At 39.6% G+C, this 18,500-nt stretch overlaps 2 protein-coding genes across 2 annotated transcripts; one reads left to right on the plus strand and one right to left on the minus strand.

Moving 5' to 3' along the window:
• Positions 1-1,622: 1,622 nt before the first annotated feature.
• On the minus strand, positions 1,623-12,920 carry slc6a7 (solute carrier family 6 member 7). Its single transcript, XM_034113757.1, has 14 exons — positions 12,575-12,920; positions 10,466-10,694; positions 9,847-9,978; positions 9,181-9,388; positions 7,731-7,869; positions 7,485-7,619; positions 7,269-7,372; positions 7,059-7,183; positions 6,330-6,442; positions 6,099-6,236; positions 5,902-6,001; positions 5,492-5,610; positions 3,470-3,643; positions 1,623-3,382 (listed from the first exon to the last, which is right to left on the minus strand). The coding sequence occupies exons 1-14, from the start codon at positions 12,638-12,640 to the stop codon at positions 3,215-3,217; spliced, it is 1,950 nt and encodes a 649-aa protein (XP_033969648.1). The 5' UTR covers positions 12,641-12,920; the 3' UTR covers positions 1,623-3,214.
• A 3,014-nt stretch (positions 12,921-15,934) lies between these two features.
• LOC117499479 (SLAIN motif-containing protein-like) lies at positions 15,935-18,274 on the plus strand. Its single transcript, XM_034151889.1, is given in 8 exon segments — positions 15,935-16,338; positions 16,825-16,988; positions 17,094-17,177; positions 17,268-17,366; positions 17,456-17,511; positions 17,608-17,737; positions 17,822-17,950; positions 18,099-18,274. Coding segments are annotated over 8 exon segments (1,242 nt in total).
• The last annotated feature ends 226 nt before the right edge of the window (positions 18,275-18,500 follow it).

The raw sequence follows: 18,500 nt of genomic DNA on the forward strand, positions 1-18,500 counted from the left end.
ACATGTGAAGTTTGAGCACTTTTTGAACATTTTCATAGGAGTTAATGTATAGCGACATCGTCTTTTATGGCGAGGGATGCGTTTCCATGGAAACAGCATATGATGACCCCCAATAATTGACGTAGAGCTGTTGAGGGCAGGACCATTAACCATTATCTGAAGTCTGCTGCTCTGAGCATGTCAGTTGGAGTTATGACATCATCGTGTTCCATGACACAGGTGTTTATATTTGAGCTAACGACGTGTCCAGAGATCAAAGGTTTCCATGGTGATGTGCAGTAATCAGTGAGAGGAGAGCATTTTCATTGTTTTGAATGAGAGATAAACCTCTTACATGTGAACGTTTTGTTGAAGAACCGTAACAGATATCGGTGAAATTTCAAAGCGTGAAGCATGTCAAGGAACTTGAGCATCTGAAGTGTACTTTTTGTGTATTTTCGGGTTAATAATGTGGCCTTTTTGGCAGATTAACTAAAGGTGTGCGGCTGCTGTGGTGGGGATCGATGAGGCTGAACTTACAATGGGGTTTAATGGAGACATGTTGAACGTTTTTGTCACTTCATGCCCTCAAGAGGCATTTTGTTTAATTATTTTTGCTTAATTTTTATTTATTTTTCAAGCTACGAGATGTTTTCCTACGTTTCTCATGAAAAATTATGTCTCAGGACTGTAGGGTTTGGGAACTATGGCAGGTTTAAAAGAAAATATGAAGGCAAAATGAAATCTGTCCTCCACTCTAGCTGTGACATCACGCACTCTAAAATCTGAAGAAGGCCTCTTTACCAAGGTTTGAACAATGTTTAATATCTCTAAAAGTACGAATCAGATTTAAAAGTTGTGTTACACGAATAATGTCAGAAAGATGTGTAACATTTTAAAGTTGGAATGAGGTTTCTGAGTGAAAGTATGAAGGAGCAGTTAGCAGTTGAAGTCGCATGAAGATTGTTCAAGTCTGAAGAGTTTCTCCATTGACTTCCATGTTAAAAATGTGATGAATTATGGGATGTATCTCTGGAATTATGAAAGTTATGAATGAGAAAAGTAATAGCCATCGATTCCCGACCAAGCTGAACGTTTTGATGTTTGAACGGAGTTTCTGCGATGTGGAATGTGGGAGAAGAAGAGGTGCAAAATAACCCGGCGGAATAATAAAGAATTTTGTGCGTAGCATGACAGATAGTTGGAATGCTGTATCAGCATTCCCACTAAATTATCACATAGGCTATAGTAAAATACATTCTGTCTTGTCCTCCTGTTATACTGCTTGAAGTGAGGTTTCATCAGGAGAAGTTGGATTACATGTTTAAACCTTGCTCACTTTGTGCAACTATTGCCCTCTTGTGGTAATATTCACACATTGTTCAATGACTGAGTTGTTTAAATGCGATTTTGCTATTAAGACATTTAGAAAACAGCCTCTCTTGCCTAAATTATACCATATAACCGTATAACACAATCATTAGCAGGCATTTATCGTTACAAAACTAATATTATGGAGGGAACTCTGAAAACTCAGATAAAACTGATCTTAACTGATCTTAACTCACAGTCTTAAATAGTTTCATCAGCCATCTTTCAAAGAAAGTAGTATCCAATAAGTCACAAAAAAGGAATGAAAGATATTAAGGCAATAACAATATTTATTCACTGTGCAGTGCACAGCAATATGCAACAGAATGGCAACACGGTGTACAAAGGCAAAAATATGTTAAAATTAAAGAAAAAACATGAGTTACAATCCTAAAATAAAGGATAATAAAATGTTCAAACATTTCAAAGTTTGCTTGAAAGATGCTTTAAGAGAAAGTACTATTTTCCTTTAAAAAAATACACACGACTTAGCCTAGAATGCTGGAATTGCAACAGGACACGAGGGCCATGAAAACAGTTTAGGAATATACAGCCTGAAATGGGGGGGGGGGGGGTCCTCTGTTAGATATGGTAACAAATATTATTTATCTGGGACAATCCATTTAACTCAACCTCTTCATAAGTTGAACAACACATTCATGCGACTGATGTGTCAAAGTGAGCTGTCTCCCCTGATTCCTTATCATATGATTGTCTATATGTGCAAAGTTTGATATCATTGGCCTTATTTAACAAAGGGTCTTAAAAACAGTATTTGTTAAATAATTGTCCAACATCAAATGTAAATAATAAATTAAGCAGCGTGGCCACTTTGCCAATAAATAACATTCAAACTGATTTTGAAGTCTTCTCTAAAAAAGGCCCTGAAATCCAATTAACATTTGAGCCCTCAGAAAGTTGTCAAGTATAGTGATTTAGTGACAATAATCGTGTGCTAGAGGGAGTATTACATTCATGTCTGTAGCTAATACATTTATGCAATTAGATGCAATCTACCATTAAGAACTGTCAAGGTTAAGTTCCAGTAAACACTAAAAACCTACTGACTGCAATCTATTTTCTTCTTGAAGTAGTAAAGTTGGTTTGACTTAAAGCCTGCATACAATACTACTATAGAATATTTGTAAACTTGATAATATCAATATATACGGAGCAAGTGAAAAAAAGTTAACCGATTGCTACATTTTCTGCAGGAACTGTCAGAACTGCAGATGATCACACATGGACATTACTTAATAACTTAATAGTTGATTTGGCAAGTTCTATTTACAAATGTATGTATTTATTGTAGCCCTAATTCTAGCAATCATTCATTTAAAAAGTAAAATGTGTTAAAAGTATTCCTGACTCAGTGCAGTTTGTATTCTGGCAGGCCGATGATTTGTGGTCACTTTTCCAGCTTGCTGAAGTTAAGCTTCAAGAGTCACTGCACTTTTTTGTCCCTTCTATTCGTACATGATTCAATCTGTTCCCTCAGCTGCTGTCGAGTGTTGTCAGTGATTATTCATTGCACTTTGCTACTATGATTATAAATAAATCTGATATTATGCTACATTATCATCATCCAAATGTCTCATCCAAATGTCTCATTATGCCATCTAAGGTGAAGCCGATCCCAACTCTATAGCTGCAAACTTACATTTTATACAATGTTTAAAAAAAGAGTTTGAAAATGAAATTCAAACATACAGTACATAGTGATATAAATAAAGCAATAGTCCACACTGCCCTGCAGGACACACAGGCTGTCAGACACAGCCACCAGAGCCTAGCTGGGGCGAATAACATAGATACAAAAAATTGACAACCTAGTTTGCTCATCACTCTGCATTGATCAGTGCTCTCACGCCTCACTTCCCGCATCCCATGTCATCGCAGTAAAGTCCATGTCTGTGAGCGTGACAGTGAACGGAGCCTCCACCCTCTCCGGCTCCATGTGCTGCTCTACTCTTGTGGAGCTGTTCAAGTTTACCCTCCATGAATTCAGGGGTCGGATCGATTTCTGGAAACGCTGCAAAAAGGGAAGCAAAGGACATATTTAAAAAGATACTGTTCCGTCAGTTTAATCATGAAATAGTGACATGGTGCTGATACTGACATCTTTCAGTGTTCCAGTTTCTTTGCACAGGGCCACAATTGCCCAGATGGGGATCTGCATACAGCAGGTCGCTCCGATGCAAACGCCCAGCGCTTTACCCCACCGTGGATACACATAGGGCCCGTAGTGGAGTGATGTGTTGTACATCTCCATGAAGATGTAGATCAGGATGAGCTACAGCCACAAATGGAAATGGCAACAGAAGAAGAGTGAATGAGAAGGACAGCAGAGAAATGCTACAGGGGGGGGGGATCAGATTGAATGTCAGTTTCTCCTCTTGAATTATTCACAACTGCTGTTTTTCAGAACAGTGGGCTACATTTCAAAGTAGTGATGTACTTTATTTTCTTAGTTGGAGCAGTTTGTTAATAGACTTATAATACTTGGTTCTCCCTCAGTTTACAAATAACTCTTTAGTCATTTATTGGGATGATTTTAACTCACTGGTACAGTACATTCTGTCACCCATCATCAAATTACCCTTTGACTGCAAGTGCAACATTTCTATATCAAGTAGCCTCACTGTAAATGCTTATTTTGCTTTAGGTGACAAGAGCAGCAGAAATAACAGGGACTGATGTAACATGCATTTTGCTACGTATGCAAACTGACAATACTGTAAAGGATCAAATAACATTTAATAACCTTTCAGCTGGCAGTGAAGGTCATTGCCTTGATATGGCCACGTTTAAGTAGAAATAATTATACAAAAACCTATTACATTCAATGCATTTGGATTATACAGAGGATACCACTTACTTTATGTGATAACACAATAAACCAGCTGCATTTATGGAAGTTTAAAAGGGCCCTAGTATCCTCATTTTAAAGTTCATATTTGTATTGTGTGCCTCTACTGTGACATGGTTTTGCATGTTGTCAACCAACAACACAACACAACAACAGTACAGAGGCCTGTACTACGAAGCCGGATTTTCGCTTAGCGAGCTAACTTCAGGGAAAACTCTGGGTTTCCGGTCCTACGACGCTGGTTCACTTCTTACCGGGCTAAATCTCCATGGTAACTTATGCTGAACGACTAGCCTGGTCCGGAGCAGGTTAGGTTCCAGGATAAGAGATCAACTCAGTGAAAGCACCATCTGCTGACCAATCAGAGCTCAGTGTGCAGAGTTTAAAGCTATCAAGTCATATTACAGGATAAAGAAAATACAGAAAAACTGCCGTTGCAGGAAAGACGGCCGGCAAAAATCAACTGACTGTGTGAACGTGAAAATGAATAGAATATCCCCTCCCATCTTCAGAGCAATCTGACTAATATAACATTAGCGTTAAGAAAGCTTACTTAAATATCTGCCACAACATAAGTAACCGGATCAAAGTAACATTAAGTACAGTCCGCGGCACTGTGAGTGCAGACGTCGATGGGTCCCATTATCATTCATATCATATCACATCATAATATATCATATATTTCTTTATCTGAGTCAGCTTCTTGAGCCGTATATGGCCGTGCAACACTTACAGTGTCACATACTGTATGCAGAAGTATTATTTTAAGCAACACATTAAGTTGACGAAACACTTGAGTCAAATGTAATTAAAGTCAGATCCACTCGTGTCAGACAGGGCAGTGATATCATAAACCTGTTAATGTACGCATTCAAACGCTTTTTCTTTTACCAGCTGTATTCACCTTGCAGGTGCAGCTATGTTGCTTTTATCCTGGATAAAGTGTTTAAGTCATGGATGTTTAAAGTTTAACGTCTTCATATTTGTCTAATATTATAGTTCACTTCTCATTCAGGAAGTATGACGCTGCGCTGTCAGTACACTTCTCCAAGTTTGTGATTGGTCAAATGTTGCTAACCCCGCCCCTTTCATGTGAACGCACACTCAGCGGGAGAGAGAAACCCTGGCTTGAGTTACCGAGTTGATAACCAGCGTCGTAGGACCGTTTAGCGAGAGCGCGTTTGTTTTGGATTAGGTAAGCCGGGTAACTCAAACATATCCAGGGTATGTTGAACTGGATTCATAGTACAGGCCTCTGGTGTGTTTACTCACCAGCAGTAGAAATGGAGTGCAGAAAACCCAGCACGCTTTGAAGTAATACAGCACTTTAGTGCACCAGGGGGGACAATGGCGGATCATATCAATAATGTCCTGACAAAACTGGTTCACTCCTAAAAGAGAAGTTCATAAAGACATGCATGTTAGGAACACTGGAACAACCAATATATCATCAAAACAACAGAGCTTAACAAAAAATGTGTTCACAAAATGCTGAAAATCTTAGGAAGCACACATCGAAATGTCCATGCTCAAACAATAAACATCATGCAGCCCTACTATGAACATTCACAATACAGAAAGTCAAGGATCTCCTTCTTTACAACTTGCTAAGAATCACGTGTCCTGAATTCTTATGAATGATAGGAGTTTGACATGAAGGCTAGGGGTGTTTGATGGGCTACCGTAGAAGAAGGAGATGCCCATGCACATGAAGAGGGTGATGATGATGAGGCCAAAACTAGTGCTGAAGGAGTCAATGAGAGTGAACCAGTAAATTCCTCCCTATGAAGACACAGACAGCATGGGAAATGTGAGTATGATCACAGAGCAGAGGCATTTGAACCCACATTCATCACTTCCTAAAGTTAAACACACTCACATCTGTCACCAACAGGAGACCCATCAGGTAAAAGCAGAAACACAGAGTGCCTAAGAACAAGGACTTGTGCAGCGTGTTTGTTCGGAGATGCGGGAACTCATCCAGCACGGCCGTGGTGATGCCCTCCATGTTGCCAAACTGTGGAGCGTCACAGCAGAAGGTGTCAAACATACAGAGGGGGACTCATTGGTCTTTATTCCTGCTCACATCGTTTGGGGTGTGTGGCCTTACCAGCGTATCGATCCCCATCATGAAGAGCATGAGGAAGAACATAATGGACCAGAAAACCGAGCCCGGCAGCAGAGCAAGGGCCTCTGGGTAAGCAACAAAGGCCAACCCAGGACCTGAAGGCAAATTAGAAAATGTGTAAAGTTTGAAAAGGTAATTCATGCATAACACAGTTTGATAGAATATACTCTTTTCATTCATCAGTAATGAAGTAAACTAACCCTAAGGCTACTTTACCCAAAGAAAAAGGAGTCCTGTTATATTTTTCAAGTTATATTCAGAAATAAATATTATTATATGGAAACAAAACCGACCCCAAAATATAAAATACAGATTTTTTCTCTCACTTGCTTTGCTATTTATTAATCTGTATTGTTTTGGTGTTAGTTGCTTACTATAAAGATATATCAGCCAAAGTCATATCTGCCTAATTTCCAATAAAATAGAACTAGATGGCACTTCTCATAGTTTTTGGATAAACAAACATCAATCTTTATTTCTGCCATTTAATTTGATTATACTGGAAAAAACGCAGACATCTCTAGAACAATATGTCCAACACCTGGCAGCTCACACCAAATCAATCTAGAATGATAAATAGCACTTCAGGTAAAAGAAAAAGTGTAAGGTGAAATGTACCTTTAAGATTCATCTTTTGATAAACATGTGTTATTTAATCTGTATGGATTTCTGGATTAAAGAAGGACCAAAGGATTACTAAACAGTATCTACCTGTATCAGCCACCTCTCCGACAGGCACTCCCTTCTTCCACGCCATGTGACCCAGGATTGAGAATATAGCAAACCCTGCAAAGAAGCTGGTGCAGCAGTTTCCTCCGGTGATAATCAAAGTGTCCCTGAAAAAGAAAAACTGCGAGTTAGAGACCGAACCTTTAATGACTGCAGCAATGTTGCAGTTGGAGCAGAAGAGCACACACACACCTGATTACATTGTTGTCAAACTTATTGTAAGATGCCATAGAAAGCAGTCCTCCAACTCCAATGCCCAAAGAGTAGAAGACCTGCGAGGCTGCGTCATTCCACACCTGTAATGTATCAGACCAAAATACGCCTTAAAAAATGAAAATATCGAGATCATTTTAACACAGCAATTAAATCCTCGTACCCACATGAGTTCCAGTCTAACATCAGAAGTACCTGTGCGTTAGCTAATCGGCTCCAGTCTGGTGTGAGGTAGAAAGCAATGCCCAGAAGAGACCCTTCCAGTGTAGCCCCTCTGATGATCAAAACAATGAGCACAAAGTATGGGAAGGTAGCTGTTACATAAACCACCTGAAAACACAGACAGCACACAATAACATTAAACAAGATGTGCCAGCAAAGGGCAGGACGGTCTGCGTGTGTTTTGTGGGAGCTGACAATAACAACAATGTGTAAATTCACCTTGCCAGAGCTGCGGATGCCCTTGAGCATACACAGGAAGATTATGATCCAGGCGGCCAGGAGGCACAGGGCCAGGGGCCAGCGGACAGGGCCCGGGTCGTGGAGGCCCTCACTGTTCACTACACCCAGCACACGCTCGCTGCAACACACACAAGTCAAACATAAATAGATCAAATGACTCGCCTCTTTCCTTAGCTAGTGGTGCTACACTTATTACGCATCAACAGACGCACAATAAACAATGCAGTACTACAAGCCAAAGCAAGCCTTAGAGTTGTTCTAACAACATCGTTGTCATTTCTTCCTCTTTCTGCTCCGACTCTTCTTTTCAATTCAGTTCCCCAGAGAATTCTAAATGCCTCTGAATGCTATGCTTTTTGTGAGTAGTCCCCGTTACAGGGGTCAACAAACTCACCTAGATATTGTATCTTGCCTCAGTCTCTGAACCCTTTGGTTTGTTTGCTGCATATCAATAACGTCTAACATTTACTGAGACAGAGACACAGCCTTTCATACAACATGTATTGAAAGAGCTGCGGAGTAACTGTTATAAAGTATTACAGTCATGAAGTTTAACAACTGTTGTTTGAAAACATCATAGGAATGTATATTGGCATATTGAAATGTATTATGCAGATGAATTGTATTTCCAGCAACACATAAAAGCTTGTTGCAAGGTCCTGAGTCATATTAGCTCAAAAGGTGACAGTTTAACCAGTTTGAAGAGTCTAGTCATCGTGAAGAATATTTGTGTTTGTTCAAGAAAAACAAATGGTTAACAAGTTTTGTGTGCAGCATTACTGCCAGGTCCATTTAAAAAACAAAAAGAAACGGCCATATATTGACTATAAATAACACTTATGGAGTCTGCTTAACATGCTGCATTACGTTTTGTAAAGAATATAGGATCACACTCTCACATTTACATTTTTAGGATGGTTCCAGAGGACAAAAATACATGTGTAGCTATTTATTGCCACGGTTTTGTTTACATTTATCTCCAGACTTTCATCGTTTCATACCAGCAACAAGGTGCAATCAGAGCTTTCTAAAACAGTATTGTCGGCAGCATGGGTGTGGAATAAGCTGCAATATATGATTACTCTAAACATACTTCAGTCTTTTACAAAATGCACTGTACATAATCCATGGCTCAGTGTAATGTGTTATGGATTGCTACTGAACGCCTCTCTTCCTTAACTATTTATATCGTGGTGTCTTTATGTATTGTATGTGTTTGAAATTGTTTTTATCTGAAACTGGTTATGTTACCCTTTTGACCACTCCCTGGAAGAAGGGAGTTTGTATTGTGAAGGAACCTTCTGGCTGAAGATGTATAGTAGACTTGAAAAGCAGTCCACGCTAATGAAACATTTAAGGTTATTTGTTTCAAAACAGCCTGTAAAATGTTGAAAAGCATTTTATTTTAAATGATAAAAAAACAACTTACTTCCAGAATTTTTCCGTGGGGCTGAGGCCTCTACCAGCAGAGCCGTTGGTGGTGATGTTTCCACAGAGGCCTATATTGGCAATAGCATCACAGGACCAGGGCAGGGGGCTCTGTAACGAGCTAGCCAGGTAGTAAAACGTCCAAGCTATAATGACGTTATAGTAGAGACACACCAGACAGGACACACAGAGCATCCCAATACCAATACCTACAAGAAAGAGACACAGAAAAACAAGATGTACACAAGAATGTCTTATATCCTGTTTTTTCTGGCTATATTTGTGAGGTCCAAAGGTTTCTTTATTATTGATTATATTTAGAAAGTGAGCAACAGAGCTCTCAGGAATTGTCAGGGTTTGCCACATGACGTATGCTAGTGAGGTGGCAAACTGATGCGAGTCAGCTGGTTATTTTCCTTGTCAGGGCTGACTGATGACACAAGCATTTGCATGTCAACTTGAGATCCTGCTTACTCAAGTCATTGCACATGGTTCAAACGGGATGCTCAAGATTCCTGGAGATTTAATATAGAACTGTGATTTAACACTCCTTAACTAATTATGTTATAAGTCCCCACCCTGACATAACTATCTCTTAGGTAGCGTCACTGAATTACGGTGTATGTAAGTGTCCTGGGATAAAAAGCAGGGTGCAGGAGGTTGTTACCTTTGAGCAGAGGGCAGCATTTCCACACAGTGATGGGGCCGGCTGCTCCGTACTGGCCTAAGCTCAGCTCCATGAGGAACAAGGGCACACCCGTAACAAAGAGCATGATGAAGTAGGGGATGAGAAACACACCTGTGAAGAATAGGAATACAGCAGTTTGAGAAAGTGTGGTGCTGGGGGGAGACTTCCACATCGCTACATGTAGACGGCCTGTAAAGGCAGGTTAATTTATATAATCTCTGTCTAGGTGGCAGCTTCACAGACCAATGATGTCATCGCTCTTTACTGTTAGTCAAGTCTAAACATGTTGGATTTCAGATGGAGATGTATTAGTGTGGGTTAGACAGGCAGACCTTGTGTCTAGTGTGTAATCAAGGACAATTTATAGGATTAGTCAATGTTTGGTGTGTTAGTACTAAAGGCTGCCATGGAGACCACTGGACTGAGGGTGGAAAAAATAAGCCAGCGTGGTGAGGAGGACGGTGCACACCCATTGGCAGGGGGAAGAGGGCCTCTTGCCCAAATGGGTGTAACAAATCAGTACAGACGTACAGTACACCCAGGCATTTAAAGCATTTGAGACTTCAGAGGGCATTGAACATGCTTGTAGACCGCTCACCTCCTCCATTGCGATAACAAAGGTATGGGAACCTCCACACGTTCCCCAGCCCAACACAGTATCCGATACAGGAGAGCAGGAACTCGTACTTCCCTCCCCACTGCTCCCTTGGGATAACTGGAACTGGAGAGGGTGCAGGACTCTGGGCTCCTGAGCCAAACTGTGCAGGTGTAGCTGTCGTGTTGTGGCCATTTTGATTGATATTATGCCCGTTTAAGTGTAATGAATTCTAGAGAAAGAACAATTACAGTCAGAGAGGACATTCATACAGGTATTAATATAACTCGGAAATTAACTAATTCCATTTTCCTTTCATGACAAGGTAGTCAAGTTGTTCATATGTGAAAAAATAATAATGCAAAATACATTTTTCATTAAGTCAAGCAGAAAAACATGAATCAATTACCTTTCTTATAATTCTTTATTAAGTACATAACCAAACATTTGCTGGTTACGATGTTAATATGACATTTTGACTGAGTCAAAATAACCACTTATAGGTTTGGCTGAAAAACAAAATGGAAACAACCCTAATACTCAGCCATAAAAAGGGTGTGATTGTTGACCCTGTGGTTTTTATGCTCATAGATACCAAGTAACAGACATGATGCTAGCTTGAACCAGTACTGGGTACCAAAATGTACTCAAATTGGGTTCAATATTACCGAGTTTGTCTTAGTGTGTCGATGATCTTTAATTTCTAATGTCAAACAAGCTGTGTGTAAAGTCTCCCCATTCTGTCTGTAACTCTTGAAATGTTAAAAACCACAAACTGTACTTTTTCTTCCTCTTCCTTCAATCAGACAATCCACTTCGAACAAGACAGGAACTATCCATCTCTGACCATCTCATGTCAGGTAGCAGGGAGGAAGTCTAACAGAATGATATAGCAGCCAGGCTTCTGCTTTTTTTTACGGCCATAGTTATGTGTTTAAAGATGAATAATTAACCAATTATTTAAATGACACCCACACAATAACCACAGTTTCATTAAAGAAGTTCTGAGTCATTTGAAATGTAATGTCTTTTGAGATGTATGGTCTCCCCAAGTAGGGCCTGCACAATAAGAGTATGTGTTCATATGTAACTTATGGAGGCAAAGTGACAAGTAGTTGTCTGGGAAGGTACTGCAATATGTAGTTGTGTTAACAAGATGATATAACAAAGGAATCTGTTTAAACAATTGCAGTGCCAGGCCCTAGAGTAACCTGAGGGCTGATTACGTTTCAAATAAATGTATCAAATATTGTGCAAAAAGAGCGAAAGATATATCCATAATCAACATGTCAAATAAATGAATATAAGAAGCAGACATCTCTATTAATTGACGGATATTTTCTATGTTGAGTAATCTACAGCTTAAGTAACTACTTTCTTTCTTCAATTCAAATCAGAAATATATACAGAAAATAAGCACAGGTGACATTGAAAAGCCCCAGGCAAATGTCCTAGCCAAGATATCAGCATCACTGGAAGATGGAGTCTGGCGAGGTTTGGTGTTATGTTATTTTAATTGCTGGTGATTACGGTCTTCTCCATTGACTAATTGCTTATTAAATTAGATTGAGGACTATGTGTGATCATTCCAGTTCTCAAAATCAGAATCAGAAATATCTATTTGCTGAGGACTTACCCAAATGGCTTTAAAAAAGCACCAATGTAAATGTTAGCTAAATCAGAGGTAAATGAAAAAAGTCCTGAATATTGTATCACAAAAAAAAAAGTTTCACCTCAGGGAATGATTGGGGAAATTAATTGTAATGCCAAAGTGCTTTAATTAAGTTGAATAACGGGATATACCATCATTAAACCACCACAACCATCATCTGTGTGAGTGGTCGTGTAAAAACTTGGGAAATGTCTGGGCACACACATCTGTTGAGTACACACGCTTTATCTCTACGGTCTGCAGTGTGAAGGGTGAAGCTAAAGGCAAGCCTGAGGTGAGAGCGATGTGGACAGACAGGTTAGACTCTAAACAAATGTTACCTGCTGTCCTGCCACGAACTCTGTAAACGCCAGGGGACCTGGGGTAAACTAATGAGTGACCCACGTTTCGTTTGGAGTCAAACAAAAGTGATGTGGTTGGAGTGTGAATAACAAACATACCTGCGCTGTGGTTGCACTTGCTACTCCGGGGCTGCCGAGTGCCGCTTTGCCGCTTTCGTCCTGCATTTCCCACCCCCGTTGCAGGTGGTGCTTCACAATTTTATTTGTACCCTGTTAATCCATATTTTACACGCTAGAGTCCTCTGAGAAGTACGCCACGTTGCTGTAGTTTTAGAGGTAGTTGAATAAGTCCTGTCGCTCGGTGTTAACCGAAGCGGCAGAGGCAGGGAGACATCCGCGGTGACGAGGAGGAAACAGCAGGCCGGGGGCGGTGAGGTGAAGGGCAGGGAGGCAGAGCGCAAGTGCAGGAGGGGGAGACACCTCCTCCAACCTGCTCTGCTTTGTGTGAGAGGAGGCCAGGGTGTATTCAGAGATGTTAGTCATGGGAGGGACCATGGGAGGGACATTGTTTAATAAAAACAAAACATATATCTGGAAATCTTTGTCATTATGTGGTTCTCTGTCTGTCCTGTACATGAGATCAACGCACGGACTGGACTGTATGTGGGTGTAGGCCTACTCAGTGAAAGTTTCGAGTTTTAAAAGTTTTAACGAATACCTATATGGAAGCCCATTTCCGCCACTTAAAAAAAAAAAAAAACTCATAAAAAGTCATAATTATGAGATAGGAAAGTCGAAATAATAAGATAAAAAGTCATAATTATGAGATAGGAAAGTCGAAATAATGAGATAAAAAGTCATAATTATGAGATAAAAAGTCATAATTATGAGATAGGAAAGTCGAAATAATGAGATAAAAAGTCATTATGAGATGATTGCAATTGTCAGAATTATAATATACTTTAACCTGTGATGAATTAAAATATAATTGTAGCTGTTTGAGACACGTCAAAGATGTATCAAATATTCTCAGTACATATATTTGTATGTACACACAAACAAAGTAATGTGTTGCCCTTAGATTGACTATGTGTAAGAACAGGATACAAATGCAAAATACACACATGTATTAATTCAATTATTTATTCAATTATTTAAACAAATAGCATACAAAATTGCTGTTTTCATTTTGACTGCATTTTAATCTAACTTGCTACAGCATCAGCAGCCTTTTATCGTAATCCATCGATACGTTTATGAGTGGTTTAAATGCCAAGCTGTCTTTTGGTAAATAACAAGAACAGCACCTGAATAGAATAGTGCTTAAAAAAGGAATATGTCAATTGTAACACATTGGACTATTATGTGACATCTCTTGTTTTTGTAATAAATCACTTATTTCCCAACATGGTAACGGGTGAACCTGATGTCAAGTGGTGTTTCTTCAGAAAGAACAGTGGGGCTGGTTATTTGGTGCATGTGTTCTGGAGGTTAGATGAACGTCAAATGCTTTTCATTTTCAATAAACACAAGTTGTAAATATAACATATGAAACACAGAGTAAGGTTGTTCCATTTGTCTTTCATATCCCAAATGACCCTAGACATTACCACATATAAACCATGTAATTACCATAACAGTATGTTGTCTGAAATAACTGATTTAGACTCAGGTTATTAGTGAAGTCTAGCAATATAAACCATCAATCTTAAACTACTTCCTTAACTGAGGTATTCACAGAAAGTTCTCTGCATTGAAACGTAAACATGTTCTTAAACTGAAAACAATGTTCACAAAAAGTGGCTAAAAGCAGTAAAGAAATATTGACAAGATGCACACTTATCTCATAATTATGACTTTTTATCTCATAATTGTGACTTTTTATCTCATAATTGTGACTTTTCATGGGGATTTCTTTTTGTTTAAGTTGCGGAAATGGGGTTCCATATACCTACATTATTGTACATCATTAAAACAAACACCATATACACATGTGTACATGGATTAAAAACTCAACTTGAATATGAAATAACTTGAATTTCATATTCAAGTTATGTACAAACTGTTCCAAATCCTTCATAGGGTTAGTTGGTTAGCTAGTCCTCCTAGTTCCCAGGTAGCTACATGCTAGCTAACTGGGACATGCTATGCTAATTAGTCAAATGCACAATGCAACCTGAGCTTTTCACAGTTTAACTTATTTTTATGTTTTATGTTTTTATAAGTTGAGCCAATGTCATGCTAGTAATTGTAGCCCATTTAACCCTCATGTTCATTTAAATCAGTCTTGGAGGCTTCAATTTAACATCACTTAAAGGTGGGGTAGGTAAGTTTGAGAAACCGGCTCGAAATACACTTTTTGTTATATTCCATGGAATGCTCTTAACATCCCGATAGCAATGAATATCTTAAGTGCTTTGACAAAAAACCCATAAAAAAATGTCATCTGTGGAAGCTGTAGTACTGTAAAAAGCACGACCAATTATTTTAGCCGGCCCGGCTAAAATAACTGGATGGCCTACCTGCCTGTCAGCCTTCCATCTGTGCACAAACTTATCTCGTGCCCTCATTGGTCATGTGCGCGTTCGTGTGTGTTGGAGGAGGGGCTCTATAAGGAAGTGGCAGACTTTCTCCGGTTGTGTATTTTCAAATTCTAGCGATCTCGAGCCGGTTTCTCAAACTTACCTACCCCACCTTTAAAGTAGCCCGATTTAACATAATTTAAAGTAGCTGATTAAATGGTCTTCATATCTGATTTGATTTACATTTATCTCCTTTGAGCCGTAAAGAACAAAGTAGCACTTTGCCGCTGGTTTGGGTGAGAAAGAAAGATAATCTTATGTTTCACATGGCTCTAAGGGAAGCTCTCATTCTTGTGTTAATCTGCTTGTGCGTGTGTGTGTGTGTGTGTGTGTGTGTGTGTGTGTGTGTGTGTGTGTGTGTGTGTGTGTGTGTGTGTGTGTGTGTGTGTGTGTGTGTACACTACAAACATTCAGCAAAAGCTCCAAACACCACATGAACAAAAAGTGACATGGTTCTGGAAAACATGTTTTATCTTATACTACAGTGAGAGTGGTCTGAATGTAAAGTCTAAATCTCCCTAAAAGATAAACACCACTGTGACATATTGTATCGCTCAACCAAGGCTATAACCTATAGGTTTACCATAGTTTGTGATGGTATAGTAATTGGGTGTCTCTTTTTATTTTCTTGGTAGCAACTCCTCGACTCCTTAATCCACATAAGCTCATGATGCTTCTTAAATCCAGCCAATCTGTTAGGTGTCTAAACTTAACGGCGCCCTAATCAACAAATCTGGGTCAATAGTTGCTATGGTGAAGCTAAACACAGTTCAGCTCCTGCAGAGCAAAAGAACCATAGTTGGAATTTTAAAGAATCACATTGTTGAGGATGAAGATTTAGCCCAATTTTGTCTGATTTTGGTCCACCTATAACATCGTTAAAATGGAGGAGTAAGGACAAGAATTTAAAGGAGATTTGAGGATTTGGATGAGAAAAATGGAACTCCAAAACCAACTCCAGGGCGATTGGAGCCCGTATATCTGCAATCAACCACCAGAGGAGTTTTATACAAGACCAAACCATCATCATCTCTGCAATGAGTTAACAAACAACTCTGTGCAGCTGAAGGGCAATTCAGATCCATACTGCAGCATCTGGAAGGACACTGAGCAAACAGAAGTCAAGAATTGTAACAATCGGTCATTTGCCATGGATGCTAGAATAAGACTAGATCATTTGAAGTCAGGGTGCCATTCACCCTGTTCCACGGATGGGATGTTGTACAAGTATAACTGTCAAAATGACAGCTGGGACAGTGAAGACTCCCGGGAAGAAGACTCGGCTTTGGACTCAGTAGAGCTTCTTGAGGTAGAGGAGGGTGAGCAGGATGAAGAGAGCTGGTAGGTGCCATCAGACCTTCAGCAGTATTCTCTCTGAGAGTGGGGCTTAATTAATTATTTCTCACTTAAGGGTGGGACAATGTTAATGGACACTTCATGTAAATAAGGTAAAAGAATTACAATTCATATTTTCAGTTGATTACTTGCATCAAGAACATGTTATGCATTACATGTGTTATGAACATGCAAATTAGGCTTTATCTAATGTTTCTTTGGTCAAATAAGGAGAAATCTACAAATGTGCAGTACAATAGACAAAGTGTAGTAAAAACAAACAGCATATGGTGCAAAAAATCCAAACAGCATGATTCTCCCTGTAATGTATCTCCTTAAACTTTAAATAAGACACAGACCCAGGTTTGATTTATTGTCCTTGTCCCCATGCAGTTGAAAAGATGTTAGGATGCTATTGGTTTTTGGTATTTGACAAGACAACTCATCCAAACAGGTCCACCTTGACATAGAGCTGTAGTGAGATATGTTCAGTGTCAGATAATTGCGTATTCCTCACAGGTTATATGAGTCTCCAAAGAAGCAGGAGTTAGAGGAGAGAAGTGAGTCTGCCCTCAGATGGTGTCGACACGTCTTGGATAACCCCAGTCCTGAGATGGAGGCGGCATGTCGTTCACTGATAAATTGGCTGAATCAAAGTAAGCATCAGCACTTATTGTCTGCCTAATATTTTTGATTTTAAGATTGATTTTGGTTGATTAATTTGGTCACATTTATCTTATGCCCTCTTTCTGTATTGTCAGGATCAGGCAGTTTTTACTACAGACATCCTGCAGTTTTTCATCATAATATGGGTTCCTCTATGTACAAAACATCTGTCAGTTCAGGTAACACAAAAGGGAGAGTTTAAGGATCCAACTCCATCTTAATGTAATATATTCTATTAGCCCTTATTTTATATGTATTATTCTAATCAGATCATAATGAGCTGAGCATCTCGCGCGACACGATATATACAAACTACAGACTGCAGGACATCAAAGACGTCCACATCATGGCCCGTATACAGGAAGCCAGTGAGTACAGAGCAGTGTTTTTATGATTTAGTGTACACTGCATACTACATTTTGGTTGGATTGTGATAACCTTGGTTTATCATTTTCAGGTTTAAGACAAGCCTATGTTTCCACACCTACCAGGACGAGAAGCCCTGAGCCATCAGTAATGTTTCTGTCTTATTTTAACACCACTGTTGAACATAGTAATAACTTACCTGCAGCAAATAAAACTAATATTTGTTCTTCCTCTTGTTGGCAGCCTGGTCTTTCGTCACTGAGCTCTTCCCCTCGCCGCTCACCAACAGTTGCTAAGCAGGGCTGCCAAAGTCCGAAACTGGCCAGACTACACCAGCAAGTCATCCAGTTCAAGCTGCTGAAACAGAATCAAGGTACACATAGCATATGTATAGGTATAATACATTTGTGTTTATGTATTTGAGTGTGTGCACATGTGACCCTTGTGTCTTCTGCAGCCACATCACCAGACAGGACGCGGACACCTCTGCGGACCAGCCTCCGCTCCCTTCAGGCTGTGAGGAACAGCAGAAGTTTGGACACAGAGGACTGCCAATTTCTTGACCATATCACTTCCACAGCATCAGGTTTGGATATTTTTTCTCACATAAAAATAAGAAAACACAAGAAAACCACATTCCTTACACCCAGCAGTGAAAATTGGTCCTAATGTTTTCTCAGGTGCATCATCTGTCAGCAATGTGTCGGGCTGCTGGTCTCCTTCACTTTCTTCAGCGGCCATGATCTCCAACAGCTCGCTGCACGCAGTGAGAGCCTCCGAGCGGCTGCTGAGGTCTCATTCTCTCAGCCCCAGCAGGATCCCTCACCCCGATAAAGGACACCTCTCTGATCATGGACGCATTTTCGCCTCACCTGACAGAGGCAGAAATGTGCCGTCCACTCAATGGTGAATCCCTGATAGTAGCCTAACATTTTGATAGGGTAGAATAAAAACAGATGTTTATGTCATATCCAATATTTATTTACTTGAATGCCTGCCTTCATAATAATTTAAACAGTGCTGGGGAGTGACTAGTTCAAAGAAACAGTGTAACGTGATCAAAATACAAAATAACTTTTATTGCTACAGATACAGAGAAAAATATGTAATTTACAAATTAGTGTACATATTTATTT

The sequence above is a fragment of the Trematomus bernacchii genome, unplaced genomic scaffold (assembly GCF_902827165.1).
Source record: "Trematomus bernacchii unplaced genomic scaffold, fTreBer1.1, whole genome shotgun sequence".
NCBI lineage: Eukaryota > Metazoa > Chordata > Actinopteri > Perciformes > Nototheniidae > Trematomus > Trematomus bernacchii.

What these genes read in the sequence shown, in the direction of transcription:
- slc6a7 (XM_034113757.1), bottom strand. Translation starts at nt 12,640, where the DNA reads ATGCAGGACGAAAGCGGCAAAGCGGCACTCGGCAGCCCCGGAGTAGCA. An exon ending in GCATCCGCAGCTCTGGCAAG is followed by an intron (nt 7,620 to 7,730) that starts GTGAATTTACAC and finishes CTGTGTTTTCAG; the next exon opens with GTGGTTTATGTAACAGCTAC. An exon ending in TGATGGGGATCGATACGCTG is followed by an intron (nt 6,237 to 6,329) that starts GTAAGGCCACAC and finishes GACGCTCCACAG; the next exon opens with TTTGGCAACATGGAGGGCAT.